The sequence below is a fragment of the Tyto alba genome, unplaced genomic scaffold (assembly GCF_018691265.1).
Source record: "Tyto alba isolate M040663 unplaced genomic scaffold, T.alba_DEE_v4.0 Super-Scaffold_17, whole genome shotgun sequence".
Taxonomy (NCBI): Eukaryota; Metazoa; Chordata; class Aves; order Strigiformes; family Tytonidae; genus Tyto; species Tyto alba.
The window spans coordinates 12,024,665-12,050,786 of NW_024881279.1; the positions used below are offsets into that span (position 1 = coordinate 12,024,665).

The 26,122-nt window shown below is 45.4% G+C and overlaps 1 protein-coding gene across 1 annotated transcript; it reads right to left on the reverse strand.

Annotated features, from left to right (window-relative positions):
• Positions 1-18,944: 18,944 nt before the first annotated feature.
• Positions 18,945-25,024, reverse strand: MSX2 (msh homeobox 2). The gene is made up of 2 exons (XM_033006612.2): positions 24,536-25,024; positions 18,945-20,810 (listed from the first exon to the last, which is right to left on the reverse strand). The coding sequence occupies exons 1-2, from the start codon at positions 24,888-24,890 to the stop codon at positions 20,386-20,388; spliced, it is 780 nt and encodes a 259-aa protein (XP_032862503.1). The 5' UTR covers positions 24,891-25,024; the 3' UTR covers positions 18,945-20,385.
• Between the last annotated feature and the right edge of the window lie 1,098 nt (positions 25,025-26,122).

Sequence of the window (26,122 nt, forward strand, 5' to 3'; positions counted from 1 at the left end):
AGCACGGCAGGCTCCCTTGGCAGCTAGGCATCAGAATGGAATTTGAAAACCTCTGGTTTGTTCCATTTTCTCCCCTGCTCTTAATCTGGTGCTGGAAACAGGTACAGTCACCTTGATGTCAATGTCCCCAGAGGGAAGGAGAAGGCATTCAAAATGCAAGACCATTTTTCATAATGGGAACAACAGCAACTTACATGTTAGGATGTGCTTTCAATGAACTCTGCAAAAAACTCCAAATTACTTCATCTTGGGCTGGGCTGCATCTATTTTTAGGATGGAAGGTAACAGTTTGCTAATGATAGCAACTGTGTACCAGAATCAACACAGGACATCAGAAAACTAATATTAAATCTGTTCCTAGTATCACAGCAAGCTCCTACCCCAAAGACCTTCCAGTCTGAACAGTAAGTCACTTTAAATAACTGGGAGGAGTTTGGGGTAAGTGAAAAGTAATTGCCTGAATTAGAATCATCTTAGCTTAATGCATTTAATACTTTCACATGTCAAACATCAGAAGATCTTTAAACAACTAAGCACAGCTGGAGGTGTTTTGTTTTTCCTCTCATTTACAACCAAAGCATCTCCCAGTTCTGTCCCTGGAGACTAACTCCAGATGAAAAGTCACCCCTGAAGACTCAAAAATGTTTTCTGTCATTTTCTTCATCCAGCTTTCTACCCCAAAAATGGTTCAGCCTAAACAGCCTTAATACCAGCTCTTAAGAAATGAGAAATTCCCAGGCCTACAGGGGTGCCTTCTGATTATAAGAAGACTCCATATTTATGGTGAATTTGAATAGGATCAGATAGTTCTAATCTTGTTGGGATCCTAATCACAATAGGACCAAAGCTAGTATTGAAGTCACTTTTCAGTCCTTGTGGAAGCATAACTTGGAGGGAGATCTAATTAGCTACCAGAAGGCAGAGTCCTGTTTACCTCACTGATTTTTGATCATATCTTTTACAAGCTCCAGCAACAACACTCAGAAACTGAAACAGACACTGAGCATTTGTTTCACAAATTGTACAAATGAAACAGAAATATTCAGTCACCAATACGTAGACTATGAATAGAACACATAACACTGGAGTTGGGGCAGTTGTTGTTGGGTTGTTTGGGTTTTTTAAGTCATTCTTTGATTTTTGCACCACTACTTGATCATGGATTGCAAAACCCCAGGAGCAATTAATTGCAGAGACAAACTCTTACCCTACTACAGTCTAATTCCTTAATAGCATCCTTGATTCAAAGAGATGTTTAAACATTATCACATGCACCTGTGATTAATAGCTCCCACAATCAATTACAGATGCAAACATACAGGAACAGACTTGGCCCATAATGTGAATGGATTGAAGGTACCGAGTGTTCAGTCTATTTATCACCTAGTGCTGTCATTTTATAGAGCCAAAGTTTTTACAGTTTATCCTGAACTGAGCAGACTAGCGAATAGCTTTAAAGAGACTAAACATGATCTACAGATGATGGCATAAGTATTGTTAATAACATTATATCCCTCCAGCTCAGGTGTGGCTGATACTCTACCTGATGTTTTAATTGGCACAAGGGCTCATGGTAATCATGGTTTATTGAAACCAAAGGAAGCCTTTTGACTCCAAGTCTATTTTTTTTTTTCCTTCTTCATTGTTATTCAAAGGAATTTTCTCCATGCAGTAGTAACTGGTAGGACTTTCTGATGGACTGTGGTGAAGAATGAAGTGCTTACACAAAAACCCAAAGGGTATACAAAAGTTTTAGTACTTAGGGCTAAGTTGGTAGAGGGAAAGCCAAAGGGGACAAAGCAATGTAAATCTTTTCAATACGAGCAAGGGGTAACTGAGAGTTGATCTGTCTTTCTCTTCTTTCTTCTTCACCTGTACTGTCCTCATGTGATGTACCTTCCATGTCGTTGAGACCAAAACTCAGTGATTTCCCACCAAAACCACAGAACCATCAGACTTGGCAGATCACAGTGAACCTATCAACCAATTCAGACTTACTTAAAATTTACAACAAAACCTCAATATTAGTTGAGTTTCACATGATTAAATGCTTAGGCAAAGAAGTTTCTCACAGCTCCAGTTACTGTGAAATATCCTCTCTCCCCAGCTCCCTGGCCAAACTGTTAGCCAAAGCATGCAGGAGCAAGATGTTACTGTGGAAGAAGACTCTGCTATCCCTCTCTCCCTTCCCCCAGCCACCTTAACTTCTCAGGATCTGATCTTGCATCATACAGTTGTTCTTCTAAACTGCTTCATCATTTTCAGAACCGCAGATGAACGAAAGGGATCTTCCTTGCCACTGACATCGTGGGTTTGTACGTGCCTCTTTAATTCCGGGCCTTGCATTGCTAATCCCATTTTCTAAAGGGCAAATTATTCCCATAAATGTTAGCTGTGGGCTCTGCCTCATCTGTGCTGGTCTCCACTGCTGGTATCTCAGGCTGAGTTGTATTCATGGGGAATTGTGGTCAGTTTAAATACAACTCAAATGTGATATAATATGTTTTCTCCAGCCCTGCACCTCCTTAAACATTCAAAATTCAGGCAGAAAAAGTAGGATTTATGCAGACATAATGTCATCACATGTGGAGAAAGTCATACAGAACTAGTGGCTGCAGAGGTTTCCCTAGGTTGTTCACCAGGCAGCAGCATTAATGACTGAACAGCATAAATGAAGTGCTTTCTTCTCAGCAAGTTTTCTTTTCACTGATTCATTATTATTAAGGAAATGGGTGAATCAGCTAGCATAAAGTAAAGATCCATTGTAGACCCTCATCTTTTATTAGACACCTCCTGACAGAGCTTGACTGCAGCCACAAAACTGAGGTCCTCACCTGACATTGCACCCTTCCCCCACCAGCCAAGGGTTGTTCAGAGCTTGAGTTCTTATTTTGGCCTATGATAGAAGCTACACATAACACAGGGCAGCTGTGAAATATAGATCTCAAGCCAAAGTCTGATTTATGAAAACCTCATTCAGAGCAGTCCGTACGTAATGTTTTGGGCTGGAGCCATCTTTACCCAGAATTGGCACCAAGCACCTCTTAAAAGTTCCATAGGAATTTGGTTGATTTTTTTGCTTGTTTTGGTTTTGGTTTTCTCTTGCTGACTTCCCATATTTATTCTGTCTCTGCATATCCTCACTTTAACAGGAAATAGAAATGGAAATGCTGAAATATCCTCAGAAAGACTACGTTTTGCTTTGATTGCTGAGGTATTTCAAGCTCAACAAGAAGCAAAAATATTGAAAACTTTACAAAGAAACTTGTAAGACAAGACAAAAACTGACTTCTGACTCAGAGGTATCCTTGTTATGAGTATAGTTTAACTCCTAGCAACATGCAAAATCTGAGGTTTCCTAAATGTTAAATGATCTATAAAATGCCCAGGTTGATCTGAATCTCTGAACAAAAGCCCCAGCATATGGACTCAGGCACAGAATAAACCCACAGTTAACACAGTCAAATCAATATTTGCACCTCCCAGAAAGTGGCATCACTCTGTGCTTTGGGAATGAGAGATGAAGAGACTGGACTCTCCACAAAACCAAAAATATCTGCTGTTAATATTGTTAGGAGGTGAAAGAAATAGTCAAGAAATTGTGGAGTTTCAGTGTTTGGGGACCGAGATCCTTCCTGGCCTCTAATTAGAGCCCACACACTCAGCTTGTATATGGACCATGCAGAATCCCAGTCCTCTGCTGGGGAATACACAGCATTATTGTACCTCTTATTAAGGATATTTATGCCATAAGGTCAGTTTTCTGCCAAGGGGTTGTGATTCATACATCCTAAAGAGACTGAGTAGTGTACAGCCTGCTTCCAAGACAGAGCAGGGTACCTGGTTCTTCTTGTGGGACAATATTAGTCTCCATCATTGTGAAGGACAGGATTTCGAGCTTGAGTAACTTGAAAAATGTTTCCTTTGACTCACTACCATATCCCCAGACATGTTATATGATATCTGAGAATGCTAGTGCTTGCTTAATTTTGTATACTGGAAGGCAAGAGCGGGAATTTCTTTCTTGGCATATACAAAGAATTTGACTGGTTTGCCCCAAAATCCCTGCCTGGCAGCTGAGCATCTCCATTCAGAGAAAGACAGGTGGAGTTTCCATGAATCTGAAAATGGGACTGAAAACAAAAATGAATGCAGAATTCTGCATATGTGAATTAGCACTTGCACTTTTAGAGTGCTGCCTTATATAGGGAAGACCATAATGTTTGAGAAAACAGTAATAAGTCCAGGCTTTCTGTGTGCATGCAAGCTTAAAGCTCCACTGCAATGCAGTTTAGTATTTGGCCCTGCTTTAACCCTTCCTCGAAAGGTAGTAATTTTACTACAGCACATGAACTGTACAATAGCATCAGCACAAAAGCTTTGTTTCCTCTTAAAGAAAGCTTATGTTGTAAACAGTGATCAAAAGGAACCAGGAACAAGAAAGAGTAGCTGTATGGAAAATGTTTGCAATGCTCTTTGGTGTGTTCATTTCCCTAAGCCCCTAGTGTTTTGCTATCGTGGTTGGCCTGTAATTTTCAGACACTTTTGGAAATGATGATGAATCATAATGTTTTCTAGATCTCAGAGGAAAGAAAACCAGTAAGAGCTTACAGTAGCATTTCCTGGTTAAATATACGTTTGCAGCACAACATGAAGTGCTGAGTTTAAGGAACAGCTGCAATTTACTTATCTTTGGAATGGATCGCTTTAAATGCATGTTGGAAAGTACCTTTCACCAAACTGCCCATTAGAACTGAACTACAAAGTAAATGGATTGTATATGGGAAGCATTTCTTATCTCTGTGAGTGCAATACATCGCCTGCAGACTTTTTTTTTTTTTTAAGTAGAGGATATTTAATGATGCCTTTTAAAATTCTGATAAAATTAACATGTTTTATTTTCTCTATGTTACAAGAATTTTGACTAACATTTTGACAATGTTAACCTAATGAGCACAGGTACAAATGTACAAATTAGATGCTTAAAATAGATGAGATTCCCAATTAAGTGCCTTATCCAGCTCCACTCTTTTACTGTAAGACAATTAATGCTACATATTATAGGACAACTAGAAAAGAGTGTGTTCGCTTATACTTGGCATGCCAGATTAGCCTCTGGTACTTTCAAGGGAATACACAGTATTTGAAGATTTGGTGGCTTGCCTTTGCTTTTTTGGGAGAGGAAGGGCAGGGTCTGGATTATATTTATTAAGGTTTACTCTTGCTGAGCACAGCACAGGCAGTCAGTATTTAGTTAGAAGTGGATTATGACAGTCCATTTTTTATTGGTATTTTTGCCATCATGAAATATTCTAATGTGCTGTTTCCCTTTCAGCTCACTACAGTCATGGCTCTAATGTCACTAATGGTAACTGTTGAGGGGGATGAACTACCTTTGGAGACAGCAAAGGTCATCTCCATATTCACTGCTCAGGGAGCCCGCAGTTCCCACACAGTTGGAAGATAGTTTGATGTAAGGCACAGCTCAGGAAGAGATTTCTGGTCAGAAGTCTGAAATGCAGTACATGCCTGGCCAGGAGAGTCTGCAAAAATAACCACTGGGATTTTACTGGGGAGTTCTGAGTTCCCATGTCATAACTGTCTGTTCACTCATAATTGTCCCAAGGTCCTTTCTGAGTATGGTAAGGGTGTAATCAAAGCTACTGCATTGCAGTCATCATGACAATAAATTAAACAAACCAGGTTTTTTCATGTGTTTTATGTCTTTAATTTGAGCTATTAATTTCTGGGTTCTGGACTGTTCCAAATGGAGGTGTATGCATTTAGCTCTGTAGCCAGTAAAAATAAAGCAAATAAATAAAAGAAAATATTCTGATTTACCCAATTACTTTTACACAGCTGTTATGGCTGCCACCATTAGAATATCATACTCAAGCATCAGCCTGGCATTGTCTTTGTGATGGCACAAGAAGCAGATGTGTCAGACAAGAACATCCTTTCCTCCCTGCACATTCTTTTCAAGCAATAACTATTATGCCAGTGACTCATGGACAGTTAAACCACCATCACCATCTTAAGGAACAGAGCAACAATATCTGTTGTTAGGTTTGGCAGGATCCATTAAGCTCAAAGTGATGTGTCCTATTTAGTGATGACAGCCAATTTCAATTAAGTTCCATTTGATGTCTCTTTGAATGCTTCTCCAAAGTTTATATGACCCTCTTGGCACTATAAGTCTCACAGAAGTGGTTTTCTTCATGAAATTTTTGTTATAATTTTAGTTCTGGATGGGGCTGGATGTGAAAGTGAGCACAACCTTCCACTTCATGCACTGGCACTCCTGCTTCTAGAAGCTTTAAAACAAGTAAGAAGAGGAAAACCACTGGACAACTTTGAGAAGAGGCAGGAAAACATGAGTTTTGCTTCATGGTTTAGGGCAAAAGAACATTTTGGGGACAAAGGGAATGGCTGTCTTATTCATCTGCTACTTGAGCCTCTCTAGTTTTCCTCCTTGTTAGGAAACAGCTTGGCTATGGCCATTGCCTGACTGGTGAAGTCAGGGTCAATTTTTTCCATCTGGACTGCATTAAGCATCTTCCATTTGCTCATCTCCCTCCCCCCAAACCACACCTACTCCTCCCTGGCCTCCCTTCTAATGCTGATGTGCTGCCAGGCATGTCCCATTTCACCCACAGCCAAAAAGGCAGCTCCAGTAGGATCTCATTAATTCACACTAATGATGGGGAATTTGGCAAATTAGTGAACTGACTTGATTCTGCCATTATTAATAGCTTTGCCATTGACTTCAGGCAGAACCAAAGTCCCTGAATTGATAGCTCTCCTCAGACACCAGAAAGATATTATGTTTTATGAAAGGGAGTGATTTTTGTTTGGATGGTTGGAGTTCAGTGTTATGCTGGTGCATACTACAGCAAAAGCAATGAACTCTAATTAATGTGATGGCTCACAACAGCTTTTCAGCTGTTAAATCTCTGTAGAAAGGAAATGAAAGCAAAAAGATGAGGTTTTCTTCCCCGTTGGTAGAACGCAGGAACTTGCACACTGAGAGTCACTGTATGTCTGTTTGGCCATCAAAAGGTTTAGCCCAGCAAGGATTTAGCTGATGGGACTCTGCCAGAGATTTCCATGTGACTGGGGTGAATTCTTTGTTCTTTTTGTGCCTGAGCTGCCTTCTGGAAAGAAAAAGAAGATATTATTTTCTTTCTACTGTGCTTATCTATATCACTTGGCTGATAATATCTTAAAATCTAGTCCAAAAGAACTCTATTGGGGGTATAAGGATGCTCTCCAAGCAATAACAAAGAGAAAACAGTGCTCCAGTGGTCGTTTCTACCATCTTTTCTCAGCTGTTACAGGTTATGTCTAAGTTTCCTGTCCTACCATAAAACGCAGTCACATCAGTCCAGGGAATATCTAATGTTACTATGCCAGTGTGAGCTTAGAAGCCCCCAGTAACTCTTATGCTCTCGTGATATCACAAAGAAGCAAGCTCAGTAACATCAAATGAAGGTCTGTAGGAGTAAAAATTACTTTGCATTTCTCAAGGTTAACGTATTTTAATTTATAAAGAGCAAAGCAAATATACATATAGGTCTATTCTCTTAAAGCACCAAAGGAGACAACTGGATTCTCCCTTTGGTGCTTTCCTTCCTAAAGGCAATGCATAATCAACTTTTGGTCTTCTCAACAGTTTAGGCTAATAAGCCAGACCATGAACTGGAGCAGCTGAAGCACAGACACATTACCTTCTGCCAACTTTTAGGAGCAGGGCGAGGCAGACAGCTGGAGGCAGTAACGTCTTAAATCACCTCCATTGCACAGAGCCTGGATGCTATCAGGGGAGAAGTGAGGGTAGGGTAAGATTAAGACTATAGTGGAAATAAATCCAGTGTTTCTACATCTCTCTGGTAATGTAGAAACCAGAGAGATGTAGAAACATCTACAACTCTCTTTATTTCTTAGGCTTGATCAATCCAGTGGGAGCTGGACCTGGAATCCACCTTGCTGTTATTGCATTCACACAAGATGGAAAAGAACTGCCTGGTCCCTCAGACAGACTATTGATAAGTAATATCCCCAGAACTTAGAGGAATGTAAGGGCCTTATTCCTCCTGACTTTATTCCAGGAGCAACAAGGATCTAGGTCTGTACTCCTAGAGATCAGAAAGCTAACTCCCAGCTCCCAGAAGTAAATTACATCCCTTAAAGACAGTGGATTGGTATTTCTAAGCAGACATATTCTTCCTCTATGGCAACATCATCACATGATGCTTCCCAGTAGCTGCTCTTCTTCATGTTCTTGCTGTTCTGGACAGAAAAATGCTTACTGTGAAATAGCCTTATAGACAGTTTCTTGTCTCCTACAGCATACGTAATCTTTCAGTCAAAGAATATACTACAGAAAACCAGCACTTTGCAGGTACCATACTCTCACAGTTCCCTGTTTAAGTTCAAGACTAGAGGAAGGACCGGGCCTTACTTGATCACATATGAACATGTGTGAAGTCCAAGTTAGAATGTACCAAAACTGACTGTAATATGTTCAGGATTTTTGTTCGTGTGGCTTGGAGGACAGAGATTAGGTATTGAATAAATAGACTACTTCACGTATTTAGGGGAAATTTTGTGTTTTAAATTCATTCCACTTCATGCTGTGTGGTTTGATCTCTGGCCTTTGCTGCTCCTTCACACACTGGTTCCCACTCCAATTTCTATATGTTCTAGTAAGGCTAGCCCTTGGCTGGCTCCATGTGGCATTTCCATCTATCTCTTCTCATGCACTGCTCTAAATTTGTAATGCCTGTGTATTATTCCAGTCTTGCATACTGCAGACTTTCATGGCATTACCTGTTTTCATTCCTTCTCCTTCCCTTCCCTCCTCACCTCAAAGAACAAAGTCTTAAAAGAAGGGAAATGGTTAGAGCTGGAAGAAAAAAAAAAAAAAATGCCAGAAGGGATTAGCTGGGGTACACATAGGCATCTATGTGCTCTGGTTGTATTTGTTTTCCCTTGTTCTATGTTTTCTAAGTTTTTCTTTAGTTTTTCACCAATTTGGCTGTGTCTGATGCTAAAGTTAGATGCCATTCAATGAGATTCTTCAAATCTTGAACTCCTGTGGGTGGTGAAATACTTGCTAGCTTGACTGACTTCCTTAGTCTTCAGAGTTAACAATCCAATGACACAGAGTAAAATAATTTTCTCTCACCAAGGAACTGTAAGACCTGGCTTTTCTGCAGGCTCAGAAATTCTTTGGCATCTTGTTCACATTATATTAATTTTCAGAACTGCTAGGAGTATTTTCAATGACAACAAAAACATTTGTGCTTTTATTTTTATAAATGACAGCTCAGATTCTGAGACAGCCATGAGCTGGCAATCTGGCTAGCTGAGCTATTCCAAACTGGCCCAGTTTGACTTGGCATCAGCAAGGAGGAAATGTCTCATTCTGTACTTGGCTTGCCAGGGAAGGCTTCATTGCTTTTGTAGCAGTGTAGACTGACTGGCTGCTGCCCTTTGGTGCAGAGTTATGAATCTTGCTCTCTCTGTACTAGGAAGTCAAGTTTCTCCCATGAATGGGTCTATTTGCCAGTCTACAGTACCACCCACCTTCCTACTGGCATCATCTGCCTAAACCTGGAAGTGTGGCAACACATACCAACCTCGAAAGCAAGCACCATGTAGCATCTGGCTGAGCATTAATTGTATCAAACATGAATTAATAGAATTGCTTTTCAGGCTAGGCTGAGAGTGCAAGAAGCAAAGATGCCTTCTTACAGGCAAAGCTATCAGCTCAAGTTTCACAGTCTAAATAAAACTGTTGGTCTGGTTATTCCTTGATCTATTTTATTACTTAAAGAAAATAAAAAATGTCAAGAGCCTGAAGCTCATCAAAGTAGCTGGGGGAATTTTCATTCTTTCTCCCCTCCTTGCTACTTGATGGGATTTGGATCAATCTGTTAAAAGCAGTAATGTGGCTTTCTACATGACTGAAAGACATAACACAGACAATGATGAGGACAAAGTCTCTGTTGTACAAACTCACTGACCACTCATCTCCCCATCTTCTGGGCTACTACTAACCCTCAGGCTTCCTCCAAGGCAGCCCAGGGGGGTGTTTTTGCAGTTTGCTGCCCTAGATGATGCTGTTAACCACAGTACAGGAACTGTCCCAGAAGACTCTGCCAGTGCTTAGATCTGCCCTTTGATGTTCTGCTGCTCTCCAAGTCAAGGGGCAGTTTGGTCCAGAAAGTGGCAAAGAAAGATGAATACAACCAATAAGTATTTCCTCAAGCAGCAAAACACACAAAGCCTACTTTTCGGTAATTGTGCCTCACAACTGCTGTCTCTAGCAGCCAGGGTAGAAGCTGCTGGGATATTTGTAATGTTGTGCTCACTCTCATTTAGCTTCTCTGGTATTTTAAGAGTTGAGCTCTGGTTACAGCCTTAGTGGGGATTTAACAGGATCTGTCTCTCTGCTATCCAGCAGTCTATTTTTGCGAAAATCACAGCAACCTGATTATTTCTGAGACCTCTGCCCCCTTGTCAATTTTGATTGGAGTTGGCCCAGGAGTTCAAAAGGCTGTAACAGTTTGATCATATAATCCTGGCTTCCTTAGGAAACCAAGCTAAGGAACAAACAAACAGAAGTCCTTACAGAAATACTCCCGTGAGAGTTGAGGGGTTTTTTAATCAGCACCTTGTCTTCTATGAAGATTTTTACCTTCACTTCCCACAAAGATTGTCTTACAAGATCAGCCACTGAATGTGCAGAAGTGACTCTGGAGTGGCACCATTACAGTCAGGTTTGCATTAGTGTTAGTCTGTATCCCAGTGGGAGCTATGGGAAACCAGCACAGGACCCAGGTGTCCTGCTAGCATCACCCCCTCCAGCAGATGACCACTTGCGGAGTAATTAGCAGACATGATTATCTGAAGCAAAGCTCAGAGTTGAGCTGTTTAGTGGATAGGGCATGCAGAGGGAGAGGAGTTCCCCAGATGGACAATTCCCTCTGATCTGTCCACCCAGCTCAAATTCTGTCCAGAGCTGCTGCATTGGGTGCTGTAGAGGGGTACCCACTCCATCCCTGGGACTTGGGATAAACAACACCTACCTGTGGTCCCAGCTGGTTTCCTGCCCAGCTTGGTGGGGTAACTTGCCCCAGGGGGTGCAGGGAACTCTCTGAGTCACCGAGGGCCCCCAATTCAGGCACTGGGAGTGGAGCTGAGTGAAACTACAAATCACAAGCTTTGACACATCCACCTCGGTGCAGCATGACTGCAGAGTAGGAGCGCCTCGCTTGGATTCCTGCAGGTTTGCGGCCAGCTTCTCCCTCCACTTTCTTTTCCCTTGTTGCTCTTGCCATGAGCAGATCTGCCGAAGGGGCTATTTTATAACCTAATACAACCAATAAAAGAAAGCAGCTGCCAGTGCGGAAACCCTGGACAAGAGCATGCCTGCATGGTCCGAAGTAATATGATTTGGTATTAACTGCAAACCCTTTTTGCATCTGTCACTTTCAGAGAGTTCTTATAATACTACAAATAATAATGGAATGGTAAATATGCTAAAAGCTGTTATTTATGCATGTTCAGCGTTATTTGATCTCACTCAATTACTACTACGTTCTAAACAAGAAGCTGGAAGAGCAAATCTTCCCCCCCTTTTTTTTTTTTTTTTTTTTAAGGAGATACGGATTAGCGTTTTCACATTCTCAAAAGAGATGACGCCTCACTCCGCTAGCCAGGGTGTTTAAACAGAAAACACGGCTTTGGGGGGGAGGCTGACTCCTCGGCCGCACACTGCGGGGAAGGGCCCTGGGGGGGCTGGGGGAAGGGTTTGGCCGCGGTGCCGGGAGCGGTGTCGGCGCTGCCCGCAGCAGAGGCCGCGGCACCGCACAGGGATCCGGCTTTTACCGGGCTACAAATAGGATAAATAGTGATCGGGAATGGCCTCTGAAAAGGCAACTCCCGCATCTCTCCTTTCCCCAGGCAAAGGGAACAAGATCTCTCTTTTTTATCTTCTTACTTTTTTCTCTTTTTTTCATTTTTTTTAAAACTATTTTTTCCCTCCGTAAGAGGTGTATGTTTAATTATAAAAGGGCCTTTTTCTGTTGTAATCTGTTTCCAGTTCAATTCCTTTGCTGGATAAATCCCTTAAACGTGTTGTCATTCCTTATTTATTGATTGCAGGTATTTGGGGTTTAATTGAGCAAGTCGGTCGTGGCCCAGGGCAGGAGTGGCGCTACATGAGCAATTAAATCTGATTAGCCCGAGCCCTTTAAGCCCCAGCTGGGTGATTGATAACCGAGACCAACATTCTTCAATTGACTCGCTACATCAAAAAGGAGAAGGGCTTAGAGGAGAAACGCATGGGTTCAACATGAAAAATAGCAAAGGAGCCGAGCAGATTAGATTTGCAAAGGAGCTGAGCTAATGGCGAGGGGAGCAGGGAACACAGTCCTGGTCAGTCCATAAAATAAATCCTTAAGTGTCTCCTCCTTTAAAACTCAGCCAAGGCTGCTTTTCCTTTTTTCTTTTTCCTAAATAAATAAAAAAAAAAAAATTTAAAAAAAAAAAAAAAAAAAAAAAAAAGAAAGAGGCTGAAGTGACCCGAGCTGGGGCGAGAAGGGGCAAAGGCGGCGGAGCTCAGATTTTAACACTCCTGAACCCTCGGAGCGTAGCTCCATCCATAAAGCTGTCGTCTGTTTGTTAGTGTGTTTGTCTGCTCCGTCATTACACTTTTTGCCCAGTAGTTTAAGAAAATAAACTAGCAGGGAGAACAGGAGTAAGTAACCCCCATTTATCAATGTGATGGATGCCCCGTGTCTCCCTTTTTGGGGAGGGGGGGGACGGGACGGGGTGAGGGGTGTCCCTGCCCGCAGCATCCTCCTGCCCCTGCACCCCGGGGGGAGGTGGTACCCGCTGAGGCACTCCGGAGATTTGGGGGACAGGGATGCTCCGAGGTTCAAGTCATCGCCTCGGGAGAGGTGGCAGCGCTGCTCTTGGCCGCGGCGCTGGCTGATGCTCCATGAAGGTCGAATTAATCAGCCCTGTTAAGTTCTCGGGAGCGGCTACGGAGAAGCACCCCCCGAGACACACACCTCGAAGTAACCTGGTTTTCCGCTCGCCACCAGCAAAGGGAGGGCGGCTCAGGCAGCTCCCGGATCCGCTGAGCCCCCGCGGTGCCAGAGCCGGGGACCCCGCCTTCCGCCGGCACCGCCCGCCTCATCCTAAATTACAGCCGAGGCGACTTGACGGGAGAAATCAAAGCGAGGGGAGAGGGGGGGGGGAAAAACCTCGGGAAGGGGGCGAGGGGGGCAGCGCGGAGCCCGCGGGGCAGCGCCCGGGGCTGGGGCGGGCGCCGCTGCCTCCGCGGGGTGCGGGGTGCTCCCCCCGCCGGGGCACCGCGGGGCCGGGGGGGCTCCGAGGGCGCTCCCCTCCTGCCTGCCGACTTTTCCCTCGGATCAAAACAGCTTGAAAGCAGCAGAAATCACTGGGGAGGGGAGGAGGACGTCAGCAGGAGCTGGACTTCTAAAAACCGTTCCGCCCCATAGGCTTTAATATTAAAAACCCCCTAGGAGTCTCAGACACTGTATTAATTAGTGCAACCACCCATGAAAAGTTGGGTTTGGAACAGCATTCTTTGCCCTGTGTGAAACAGCAACCCTAATAAACAATTGTTAACTTGGCCTATTGCCTCTGGTAAATTACACAGCATTAAAAAATAATGCTTTTCATATTAGGCAGTAATTAAAGGTTGGGACAGCTTTAAAACAAGAGGGGGAGGGGGGGGAATCAAAGAAAATATAAAAATGTTCTTTCAAGAGTTATGGGAGGCTAATAAAGTATGTCTGTTATAGTGCACCACTTTGCCCCCAGCTACAGCCAAACTGGAGCCACTGCAATTGCCTCTCAATAAGATAATGATATTCCTTTCTCTGCTATTAAAAGGCTCCCAGTGCAAACTTAAAATGATTTATTTAATTTAAGAAATTATGAGGTGTAACTTCAAAGCGTAAGCCGTTAGTAATGGAAAACACCAGGTTGTTTAAAATTATAATAATAATTGTTTGGAATACAGTGACATCAAAGTGCTTTCATCACCAAATAAAATATAGCACAGACCCCCAAATCCAGTGGAGTTTATTGAGTAGACATTTTTTGGTGTGTTTTTATTATTTCCTTATCAAGAGACATTATTTTAGCAGCTCCTTTTCTCAGCTTTGATGTTTTGACAGTCTTAAATTAATTTTATTGCATTTTTTTGGCTCGGAGATGGGAGATTATTCTGACTGCTTATTTTTCATTATGACTTTTTTGTTTTCAAGAACCGGTTTGTTATTTAACACAGCACCTTGATAAGCGCAGTTGAAATGAATTGGCCATTACAGGTCATTAAAAAGCAAAGAATTCTGTTTTCAAGCAATCCATTACACGTCTGGGAAAATATTCCTACTTAAAACAAACTTTGAGTTGAACGCTGGCATAATCAGTTTAATAAAACGGGTAGTGCATACTTTTAAGGAACATGTTTTTTTCTTTACGAGATTCTTGCTTATTCAAAACACAGCAATCTAAGAAATACATATACAGAACATTTTGCCAAAAAAAGACCTGCCTTTACAGTAAGAATATCACAGAATGTTTTTAATTTCCTTGAACAGTGTTATAAAACGTTCAGCGTACACACATTGCTTGAGACTTTTCCTTCCCAAGCAAACCAGAATTATTCCAATACCCCTTTAAAAAAAAAAAAAAAAAAAAAAAAAAAAAAGGTAGCATTTTAAAATATACTGCAGTTGCAGCTTTATAGACCGGTATTTCCACTAAAACAGCAGGGACAGAATTGCTCTGGTGTTAAAAGACTGAAATATAATGGATGGAAAGATTTTTATTCCTTTCGTGCAACTAGTTGGGAACTGCTGGTAGCACCCGCTAAACGCCTTATGGATTACGGTGGGAAACACACATCGAGGGACTGAGGGAGTCAAACTCAAACCAAACGAAAAAACCCTCAACAACGACAAAAAAAAAGATCCCCGAGTGTCCCCCCTCTCTCCGCGGTGGTGTCCGGCACCGAAAAGGAACGTGACCCGTGTTGCGGCTCGTCCCTAGGTTTCCCAGTGCGGGACTGAGCTCTGCACTTTCCCTGAGATCCCTAATGCTTTTCTCTGGAAAAATATCCCCCCCCCCCCCCCCCACCCCTCGCACGCTCTGGAAAGGAAAAAAAAAAAAACGGAATAACCGCTTTGTTTTTATTTTTGCGAGAGAGACTTCCTACGCAAAGAATGCGGGCACTGCTGAAAGTGGGTTAAGTTCGAGAAATGACCCCCGGAAAAGGCTGTTTTAAATCTCCGTGGTGGTTACTGACCGTAGGCACGAAATACAGTCACACTGTGGGGAGCGCTGGGTTTTGTTTGTTTGTGGAGATTTTTTTGTCGCGTTTAACGATTTTTAATTTTTTTTTTTTTTTGACTAAAGAGGTACACATTAGTCTGCGGGGGTACTAAACCGGGGATAAATCGAGAGGGGCAATATACTTTAGAGAAAGCAAAAAGGTAACTTTTCTATCTGAACAGCCCTGGGGTCGGTGGGAGCTGGACCCGCCGCAGCTGCTCCGCGGACTCTCTGGCTACTTGCGCGGGAGCTGCGCGCAGCCGCGGGGCGAGTGCGTGGCTTGGAGCCTCCTTCGACAGCCCCCGGGCGGCATGGGAGGGGGGGGCGGGGAGGTGGGCGAGTGGGTCGTCCTTGGTCACCCACCCCCTTCTGCCCTCCGTGGGCTCCCCTCCTCCTGCCACGCGTGTCCAGCACTCACCCCCAAAATAACCGTGCAAAGCCCCAGGTGTGAGCAAAGCGGGCATTCGGGTGCCTAGGGCGATGGTGTGGCGAGACGCACAGGCACTGTATGGAAAGCTGCGACGCTCAGCCCACCCCTATAGAGACGCGTGTGCGCGTACCCGTCCGGTGCGTGACTGCGTGTAAATCCGCGGTGCGGAGTTGTCCGCGCCAAGGAGGTGGCGGAGGGGATGGCAGCAGGGGGAGGGATGCAGGACTCCGCTTGCGCGGCCCGGGCTGCGCCCCCCACACCTCCCTCCCCTTGCCCCGGGCTGGGATCCGCGGAGCAGGTGTCCGCCTCTGCGCGGAGCCCCCGCGGCGCGGCGCGGCGCCTCCCCCGGTGCCGGGAGCCGGTGCCCGGCCGGGAGCGGTTCCGTCCCCGACGGTGCGGGCCCGGGGGGCCGGCCGAGGGGCCGGGGGCTCCCGGGGGGCCGCCGCCGCCCCGCCGCGCTGGGTGCCCGCTGCCCCCGGCCTCGCCCCGAGGCTCCCGGCCAAGATCAAACCCCGGCGCTCTCGGGCCCGCCGGCCGGCAGACGCGCCGCAGCCTGCGAGTTTTCCTCCTTCCCTATAAAACGCAGGAATTCCGGCCTTTGACAAGGCAACGTGACAACATGAAATGCAGGCTCCGAGCGCCCGTGGCTTTAGGTAATGAACGCTTGGCCATAGCGAGTCAGAAAGCCCATTCCTAACTGTTTATGTCAACAAATCCATACCTCGTGAATTAAGGTCCCGGGAGAGCTGCGCTGTGCCCGGCTGGCCTGAGCCGCCGTTCAGCAAGTCGGGATTTTAAGGATCGGGATAATTTATCGCGTTGTTTTTAATGTTTATTATTTATTGCTCTAATTATTTTTCACTTTCTATTGGAAATTTAAAATATATAGATGTACCTGGAACAGATGCCAACTCCTTTCAGTCTCACTCAACTTCTAATCATCGCATCTGCTTTGTGTCAGAAAATACTTTGGGAACAATTTAACTTTGCATTAAAATAACTAATTAAAGCCACACCTCCACAGCCTCTTGCGAAAGTGGAGGAGGAATTTCAGTAAGTGCATCGCTTTTAATGGTAGCATTCTGATTTCCCTGCCTTGCTGTAATTTATTCAGTTACAGATCTGCCTGCGGGGCAGCTCCCATTAGGCCGATGATGAAGTCTCATGAGTAAAGCTTGACACCTCCCTCCTAATAAAATATAATACTCAATTAACTCGGCCTTTCTGAAGGCTTTAATTGGAACAAGCTAATAATGGGCGCAGGGTGAATTGTCATGCCATCCGCAAGCTCGGGGAAGGTGTCACGGATCCATCCTGCCTTTCCCATAGCAGAGGTTGTAACCGAGATTTGGAAGCTTTTCCTTCAACACCCTTGTGTTCTGCAATAAATCTGTATCCATTTAAGGATCTATCATAACACACACAAAGCTCCTGCGCTCAAAGAATTTCCAGCGAAAAGATTTAGCTGTAATCCCTGACACAGCTGATTTATACTGAAGGTTAAAAAATACCGCTGGTTTATTTATAACCAGCCCAGCCCAGCTAAGAAAGCACTTGGGGCGATCGGACAGGGACGGATAGGGGCGAGGGGGCTTCACGCTGCCCCGGCGCTAGGGGGGCAATACTTCAGAAAGAGGGAGCCCGAGAAAGAAGCCGTTGTCTCCGGTTTTTATGCGGCAGTAAATGCTAATTTGAAAAGTCTGCATGGAGATTAGATTCCCCCAGCATTGTTCCCTACAGTTGCGAAGTGGGAAGGTTTACAGGGTTTTTTATTTTTGTCGGAGCCGGGAGCGGGGTGAGCAGGGCAGGATCCGCGATGCCCGGAGCTCCCCGAGCCACTAAGCTAGCTCACAGCCCCCTCCTCACAGCCCACCGCGGGAGGTGGGTCCCCCCCTCTCCCCTCGCCCTTTTCCTTCTCGGGCAGCCGAGGCCCAATCCAGCAGGGTGCTGGGCACCGCTGTCCCGGCCTGCCCTGAGGTCGGGGAGGGGAAAAAGGGAGGGGGGGGGCTTGGGGACTCTGCAGAGGTGCTGCCCACCGGTGCGGGCAGGAAAAGTGATCCTGATCCACCTCTGGGAGAGCTGCAGGGCTGGAGCAGGATAAACTGGGAGTGCAGCCGAGTTAAATCGCCTGGTTGTTTCGACAGAGGCAAATCCACCTTTTTCTCTAGCTGGGATCCCAAAGGTCACTCCTAATCTGAATAAGCCTCCTACAACAAAATTTACATTGGGCCAGCATGGGATTTGGGTGTAACATGGTAAAGTACCCCTGACCTCCCGGGTACACATCTGAGTAAACCTGAGACCAGCACACCAGAAAGGCCGGGGGGGAATAGTCCAGCATCCCCTCTCCGGACAGCACAGGAGTGGCTGCCTCAAAAACTATGGGACAGGCCGACAGCACATGGGAGCCCTGAGATGCAACCACTGAAGTATCAGGGGGTCCCTGCCAGGTCTTACCTGGACAAAATGACCCCCCAACTACTGCAGGGATCGAGACTAGTCTCCCACTAAAGCACAGATTTGAGGTCAGTGGAAAGGTGAGTTGGAAGGGGAGTCCTAAGCACAAGAGAAAGGCACGCGAGCTAAGAGAAGTTATGGAAACATCACCAGAGTATGATGTTGTAAAGAACAGAGGCGCCTAAAAGTGGTTGTTAAAAACAAGGAAACCTCATAAAAGGTTTGGCTTTCGACTTTGAATTGTTGACTTGCAATTCACCTTCATGTGCTGCAAATTTGGCTTTAATTCAGATTCAGAAAGGGGAAATAATCATAAAGGCAACCCAAACATTCCTTTGAACTTGACCCAGCGGTGCAAAACACACACGGAGAGAAATTACTTTTTAAAGAACTCCAAAACACTCACAGACCCACACGCGATTAAACATGTTTTTTCTTTTTTAATTTAATTCGAAATAAGAGATAAGAAATAATAAATCTTCAATAAAATATATAAAATTGTACAAGGCATCCCTTTCAAAGGGACTTTCCTATAATGGAAGACTGGGGGTGAGGGGAAGGAAGAGAGGAAGTTCATCTATAGTGGGTCCCAGGCAGCGACAATGCCTGGGTCAAAATGAACCAAAACCAGCAAAACCTTGTGGCTTTTTTTTTTTCTTTTAGTTTTTCTGATTTTTTGTTTGTTTCTCTCTCTCTCTTTTTTTTTTTTTTTTTTTTTACTTCCACAAGAACATGCTAAGAAAACAAATCCAGGAGAAGCTCTGCCTTCAGTGCTCCACAGCCTTTGGAGTAACTTTCTCACAAAGTTTAGCAAGAATAATACACATAATACAATAGTTATAAGGAAAAGCCTGGGGAAGATACTGCCAGCGCTCAGGGAGCTCCCACGGGGACAGACAGGTTACGCAGTCTCTTGGCACCCCACCGTCCTCCTAGTAGGGTTGTTTGTTTGTGATACCTGGATCTCTCTTAAGAAGGCCTTGAAGCATGAGTCACTTATATTGGCATCCTTAGTAAGGGAAGGAGAGGAAGACTCGGGGGTTCTTCTATTTAATACAGACTGTTGCAAATACTAATAAAAAACCCCAAACATCTCCCAGAAATGTTCAACAATCCTTTGCTCACCACCACTGTGGAAACAACCCACGTCTTGTTTCCCCAGAAAGCTTCCTTCCCTCTCTACTGGTTTTCAAAGAGCATTGCAGAGCTAAGATTACCTGTCTGTAGCCAAAAATTTCTAAGCATGCCAATAGAAAGAGATAAAGACCAGACTGGCTAATAACCCTCCCTTGTACTTTACCTCCCCTCAGAGTGCTTTACAAACGCTGAAGCTATTTATACAGATAAAGGCATTAGAGGAGCCAATGGTGGATAAAGCTGTGCTCTACATTTAGGGGCCCTGATGCTCATCTTGTTGCAAACATCTGTCGAGGTTTGGGATGCAAAAATTTTCCCTAGTCTCAGAAATGCAGGAACTTGCTGGCTCTGAACTTCACTCAGACTCTACTGGGTCTAGTTTCTATTTACAGAGTGTCTCTAGCTAAGGGCTCTGCTTTCTTTTTTTTTTTTTTAAAAAAAAAAATAAAAACAACACAAACCAAAAAACAATCCAAACAACAAAACATTGATTATACCTTTTTATTTCCCTCCCTCCTGCCCCCATATTAAGTGATGGCAACTTAGAGTGTGGGTTTAGGGCATGCACCCTTCTTACTTTAAACATGTGTTGGGCCCCATCAGGAAGAAGTCAGGAAATCTCTGCCTCCATAAGATGAGATTGCGTTTTCACCCTTTCTTTTTTATTCTAGTTTTATGTGCACTGTATAAAACCCCTACATTTGCTCAAATGTTTTTTCTTTTTTTTTTTTTTTTGTTTGTTTGTTTTTACTTTTTTTTTTTCTTTGAGGATCAGACTCTGAACATTCAGAGCACTCTCAGAAGACACCCAACCTGTAGCATACAGGATGCCTTGCTTTGCTAACGCAAACTCCTGTACGCTCAGGGTAGTGGATAGAAGCTTGCAGAAAGATCGGCCAGTACTGGTTGCGGTACTGCCTTCTCAGGGTTGGACACGATCCACCAGGAAGTCTGTCTCACTTCGATTTCTCTTTCTGATCTTCTTAGGATAAGTGGTACATGCTATATCCAACGGGAGTAGCATAGAGTCCAACGGGTGGGATAGGGAGCACAGGTCTGTGAAAGGGGTAGGATGTTCCATACAGTGAGGCAGCCTGGATGGGAGAGTTGATGGGGAAAGGGAGGCTGAACCCCGACGGCAACATAGGCTTCGCTGCCATTTTGAGCTTCTCTAGCTCAGCCTCCTGCAGTCTCTTGGCCTTGGCCCTCCGATTCTGGAACCAGATTTTGACCTGGGTCTCTGTGAGGTTGAGGGAGCTGGAGAACTCTGCTCTCTCGGCGATGGACAGATACTGCTTCTGGCGGAACTTGCGCTCCAGAGCCAGCAGCTGGGAAGTGGTGAATGGGGTTCGGGGCTTCCTATTCGTCTTGTGCTTCCTCAGGGTGCAGGCAGTGGGGCTCAGGTGTCCTGCAAGGAAGGGAAAGGCCGGTTATCACAAAAGCAGGGAGACCTGGGTGCTCTGGAAATATGTTGTGCTTGAAGAGGCTGGGGTAGGAAGGGAGGGGTACAGGAAGGGAGCATCCTGCCAGGTGATACCCTCAAAACAGGAGATCCTTTTGCAAGTGGCTCTGGAAATATTTTTCTAGCCAAACTTATGTTCACAGGACTTCAGCAGATATCCTGGAAAGTTAAATTTTGCCTCAGTGATTTCAAAAGTACAGCTTGTAATCAAACAGGGCACAAAGGATTCACAGATACACACACAGCAAATTGCTTTAGGAGTCACATCATAGGGGTCTAGAGCACACAGAACAGCTGTCTTGGTAGCTGCAGAACTGGAGGAGTAACTCCAGCAAAGCACAGGACAAACATATACACAAAAGCAGGAGATTCACAAACGGACAGTGGTGCAAGAGTCAAGCCCAGCCCAGCCCCACTCCAGGATTTCTCCACCAAGAGCAACAAGTCAACCCTATCTTTTTTTATGGCAACTGAATAAGTGGGTCTGATAATTTTTGTGATTTAGATAACTGGACATTTTCCTTGCTATTTGTTCTTCACGACCAAGTTTTTCCTCTGCTTAATAACTTTTCTTTTCAAGGAATATTTTCTGGTTTTCAACAAGTATCAGAAAAAGAAGAAAGCAGCGCACTTTTCATTCAACATTTAGTTTTTATGACATTTGCCAATTAAAAACAATAATTAATTAAAAAACAAAACAAAGCAACCCAAACCAGAAATCCCCACAAAGCTGCAGCATCTGTAGCCAATACAAGTCAGGAAATTTATTCCCTTTTGTGCTTGCTTTAGAACCCCAACCAGGTTCGACACACGTGCCCAGGATGGCACATGGCTGACTTGTCTTTAGATACATTTTTGCATTTCACTAATAATTTTGCAATCTAAAGAATGATTAAAAAGTGTGCAGCTGACTTCAAAAGCTTAGCAATTTGGCTGTGTTTTGGATTGCTCCCAGGGCATATGACAAGCCACTCTGGCTCCTCAGCTTGATACAGAAAACGACACACAGGCTGCTCTGAAGAGGCTGCTAAATTTTGCACATGCTGTAGAGTCTGGTTCAAGTGCTTGTCAGGATTTGCACGTCCTGTTTTCTGAACCCCTTTCACTTTCCTTGTATTTTTTAAAATAAACTGGACCACGAGTCTGCTTAAGGGCATGTCATGCAATTTAAAAATCCCATGAGGAAAGTGTTCAAAAGTTCAGAACAGAGAGGGAGAAAACAGCTACAGCGAAAAAAGTTAAGCTTCTCTTCTAACTCTTCTTCTAGACAGTGAAAGCAAAAAATAAAGCCCTCTTAGAAAACAACCTGTCAGATATCATCTCATGATCACAAGAGGGTATTGTAATAATTAAGGTGCTCCTAAAACTACACTAAATTCAAACTACACTAATTAACCCTAAAATCACTACAGGTCACGCCGTTATCCCACTCTTTCTTTTTTAAACCTCTTTAATTTCTCAAAGCAAAGCTCTCCGAAGACCCCACTGACGGGGGGGGGGGTGCCAGGAGGGATGGGGGTTACAGGGATCGCACCCAGCCCAGCGCCTTCCCGGCTGGCGGCTTCGTCCGACCCGTCCCGACTTCTGCTATGCACGGGGGAAGCTGCAAAAACCTGCTTTTAAATTAAATCCCGGGTAAATATTTCCCCCGGAATATACCCAAGCGTTCACGGGCTTCTTCCCTCCCCACTCCCCAAGTGACTGCCAGGCTCTGAGAAACAGCAGGGACCGTCGCTGCCGCAGCCCCTGTAATTGTGTTTGTCCCGTGCCAGTCCTCAAGCATTCGCTAATGATTTGTTTCATTGTTTTTTTTTTTTTGTTTTTGTTTTGTTGTTTTTTTTTTTTTTCTGTTTATCCTCCGTTTTCTGGCCATTGTTCGACAAAAAAAAAAAAAAAAAAAAAAAAAATCATCATCACTTGGACACGGTTCCCTTTCCGTGTTGCTTAAACTTTTACGAATTTTACAACTCTTTCCACAGTTCATCCCACCCATCATATTATTAATAACAAATCAAAGAGTTGCTTCTAATGTCAAAACCCTCCAAGGACAGACGGGATTTTTAAGGGAGAACTGGTCATTGCCACTTGCTGTCGCGCCGGCTCCGAGGGGGCCGAGCGCCGGGAGGTGGGAAATCAAGAAAACGATCGAGGCCGACAGACCTTCCCCTTCCCCGATCATCATTTTTTGCCCCAAATCCTGGTGAAGTCACCGGACCTGAACTTCCGAGCTACTGAGGTCTTTTACAAAGCTATTTTGTGTTTCTCACGAGCCGCCGATTTTAGTAAAGAGGAGGAATTTTGAAGGGAAAAAACTCCAAGTGTACCGGGAGAAGATTAGGCCTTGCCTAAGTTTGGGGTTTAGGGCAGTTTTAGAAAAGAGGCTCCGGGTAGGAGCACACGCTTCTTTGCACGCTTTTCCACGATACTTGAGGGTACATGAAAATCGCAAGCCGGAGCTGCGCAGGGAAAGACACGGGCAGGCTACTTTGCCTCCCGGCACCTCTCCCAGCACGTTAGAAATCAAAGTAATTCGGAGTTATCGCAAAGGAAAGGAAGCGGCTGAAAGCCAAATCGATTGTCCAAAAAAAAAAAAAAAAAAAAGCGGGGGGGAACTGCAATAGCGCTAAACTTCCTTCTTGCAATATTAGATTACAGGAGCAAATTCTGCGAGACTGCCCGGCTCAACAGTTCGCGTCTATAAAGTCACTAACTTAAATAAAGCAGAGCATTTAATTTACATCAGGCAAGTTAGGGATGCGTGGAGGAGTGTGGATCGAATACAGGTGTACAGCCGCCAAGACTCTTGGTGATGGGAAGGCAGACAGCCTAGCGCTGCCAGGCTGCGCTTTTCACCTTTTCCTGAAGGTAGTTTGGGGGCTTATTTTTTTTTTAAAAGCAATTGATTTTTTTTTTTTTTAAGCGATCTCACCGAAAGAGAAACGCAATTCAGCGCAGACACAGCAGCACAGCTCGAACAGAGCTTAAGAAGTGACCTGTCACCTCCGAAAAGGGTTTAAGAAGTGATCTGTCACCTCCGGATCGCGTGTCCCTAAGGCGGTGGGGACGGGGTCGGGAGAGATCGCAGGGACTGAAGGGGTCAGGCCCAGCTCGGGGAACTTTGACAGGCTCCACGCAGCGAGGGAGGGAGAAACAAACACCCTGCCCCGAGGGACCGCGGCGGGAGTCAGAGCGCAGAAAGCGCGCAAGGCTGGAAGGGACAATTCCCGAGTCTAAAGGATTGCTTTGCAACGTTTGGTGCAAGGGAGAAGGAGACAGGGATAATTTCCAGTCCTCGTCGCAACGGGATAACATGAACGGACAAACTGGCAGCCAGAGAGCTCTGTGTCGGGAAAGAGAGCTAGTCCGTGGTAGCTTCCGATCTTTCTATGCTTTTAAAAGTACTATATATTTATACATACATGTATAAACATATACATATAAATACATAACTGTATAAATATATATATTAAGAAATATGTAACGTACGTATAAAAGTCACACACACGTAGCTATAGATACTCTATAAAATCATATACGTATATATATCTGTATGCATCTGCCGTGCTCCTGTGCATCTCGGCGCCCCCGGTGCCCGCCTGCCCCGGCTCCCTGCCCGCCGCCGGCTCCCGCGCAGCCCCGCGCAGCTCCCCGCCGCCCCCCCGGCCACTCACTTGGCGGAGGGGAGTATCTCCCGGCCTCTTGGATCCAGGACGTGCCGTCCTCCGAGTTCTCCGATTTGACCGAAGCGGTGTCGAAGGTTTTTGTAAGCGCCCCGGGGGGGCTGTGCGCTTCCCGGGAGCCGTGGCCCGGCAGCAGCAGGTTCCTGGAGGTGCCCACGGCCGCCCCGTCGGCGCTGCCCCCCGCCGCGGCCAGCGGCAGCTCTTTGGGGGGTTTCTTGTCGGACATGAGGGCTTCCACGCTGAACGGCAAGCTGGACACCTTGACTTTGTGGTGCTCCTCGGCGCCGGCCGCCGGGCCCTCCTCGTCGGAGGAGAAAACCTCCTTCGCCTTGGAAGGAGAAGCCATCGCGGGTGCGGAGGGAGGCTGGAGCGGGGCCGCCGGGGAAGCTGCGCTGCGCCTCTGCCCGGCCCTGCGCGGGGACTGCGCGAGTGAGGCGCTGCGCTGCCGCCCCCCTTTTTTCCCCCCTCTGGGGGCTCCCCGGCTCTTTCCTCCTTTGGGAAGTGGAGTAAACGCCCCGCGGGCCAATCAGGGCCCGCGCTGGGGCCTGACGTCGCAGGGTGACTCATGCCATTGGCTCGGCAGCGGGAGGGCGGGTAGAAACTTTTTTTTTTTTTTTTTTTTTTTTTTTCGGGACTAACTTTGTTTGGGGTGTTCCCCCTCCCCCCGTCCCCTCCGAAATGAATTAGGAGTTAATGACACAGGCAGCCAGCGGAGCTGTGCTATTAAGGAGCCGTCCAGGACTATAATCATACCAAAGCAAGAAAAAAGCCGCCGGGGTAATTAAGGCTGATGATTAGGCAAAGAGGAAACTTTAGAAGATCGCGGCTCTGCCTCCTCCCGCCGCCGGCCCGGCTCCTCCCGGCCCCCCCGGCCGGTACCGCCGCGCCCCAGCCCCGCCGGCCCCCCCGGCCCCGGCTCTGCCTGGGCCCCGGTCCGCTCCCCTGAAAACGAGGCGCTTTTCCGAAGGCAGCGGGTTAGGGGGTGCGGGTTGCAGGACCCTCGCTCGGAGAAACGCGGGCACTTGTTCCGCGCCGCTCAGTTTTCATCCGAAAAGGGTTTTTTTTTTTGTTTGCATTTCCTCGGCAGCAGGACCCGGGTCGGGCAAAACCACTCTGCAGAGGTTAGATCTCTAATTATTATTTTTTTCCAGCGTCAATTACACACGTGATGAATAGATGAGCTTTAATAAATTAGGGGCATGCAGCCCTTAATTAAGAGGCATATCAAACCAGTACTATGAAAGCGATTCTCTCACTTTTCGACTTACTACCAGTGGTATGAATAAAGAGTAAAAAGCGTTTCTAATTACCACGTGGATAAAAGCAAATACATATTGTTCTTTTCATAATTATTTTAATCTTATGCTGGGCATTATTTCATGCTGTGCCCACAACTTTCTCTGTTCTTTTTTTTTTTTTGTTTGTTTGTTTGGGGTTTTTAATGTCCAGGAAATGCAGAGTTTGGGAGCCGTTTTGGTGTTATCATTTATAACTGAGGCTCTAAAAACCAAAATAGTCTGAGAAGGCAGCTGTGCATCTGCCCAAATCTGGGGCTGTGTATCTGCCCAAATCTGGGGC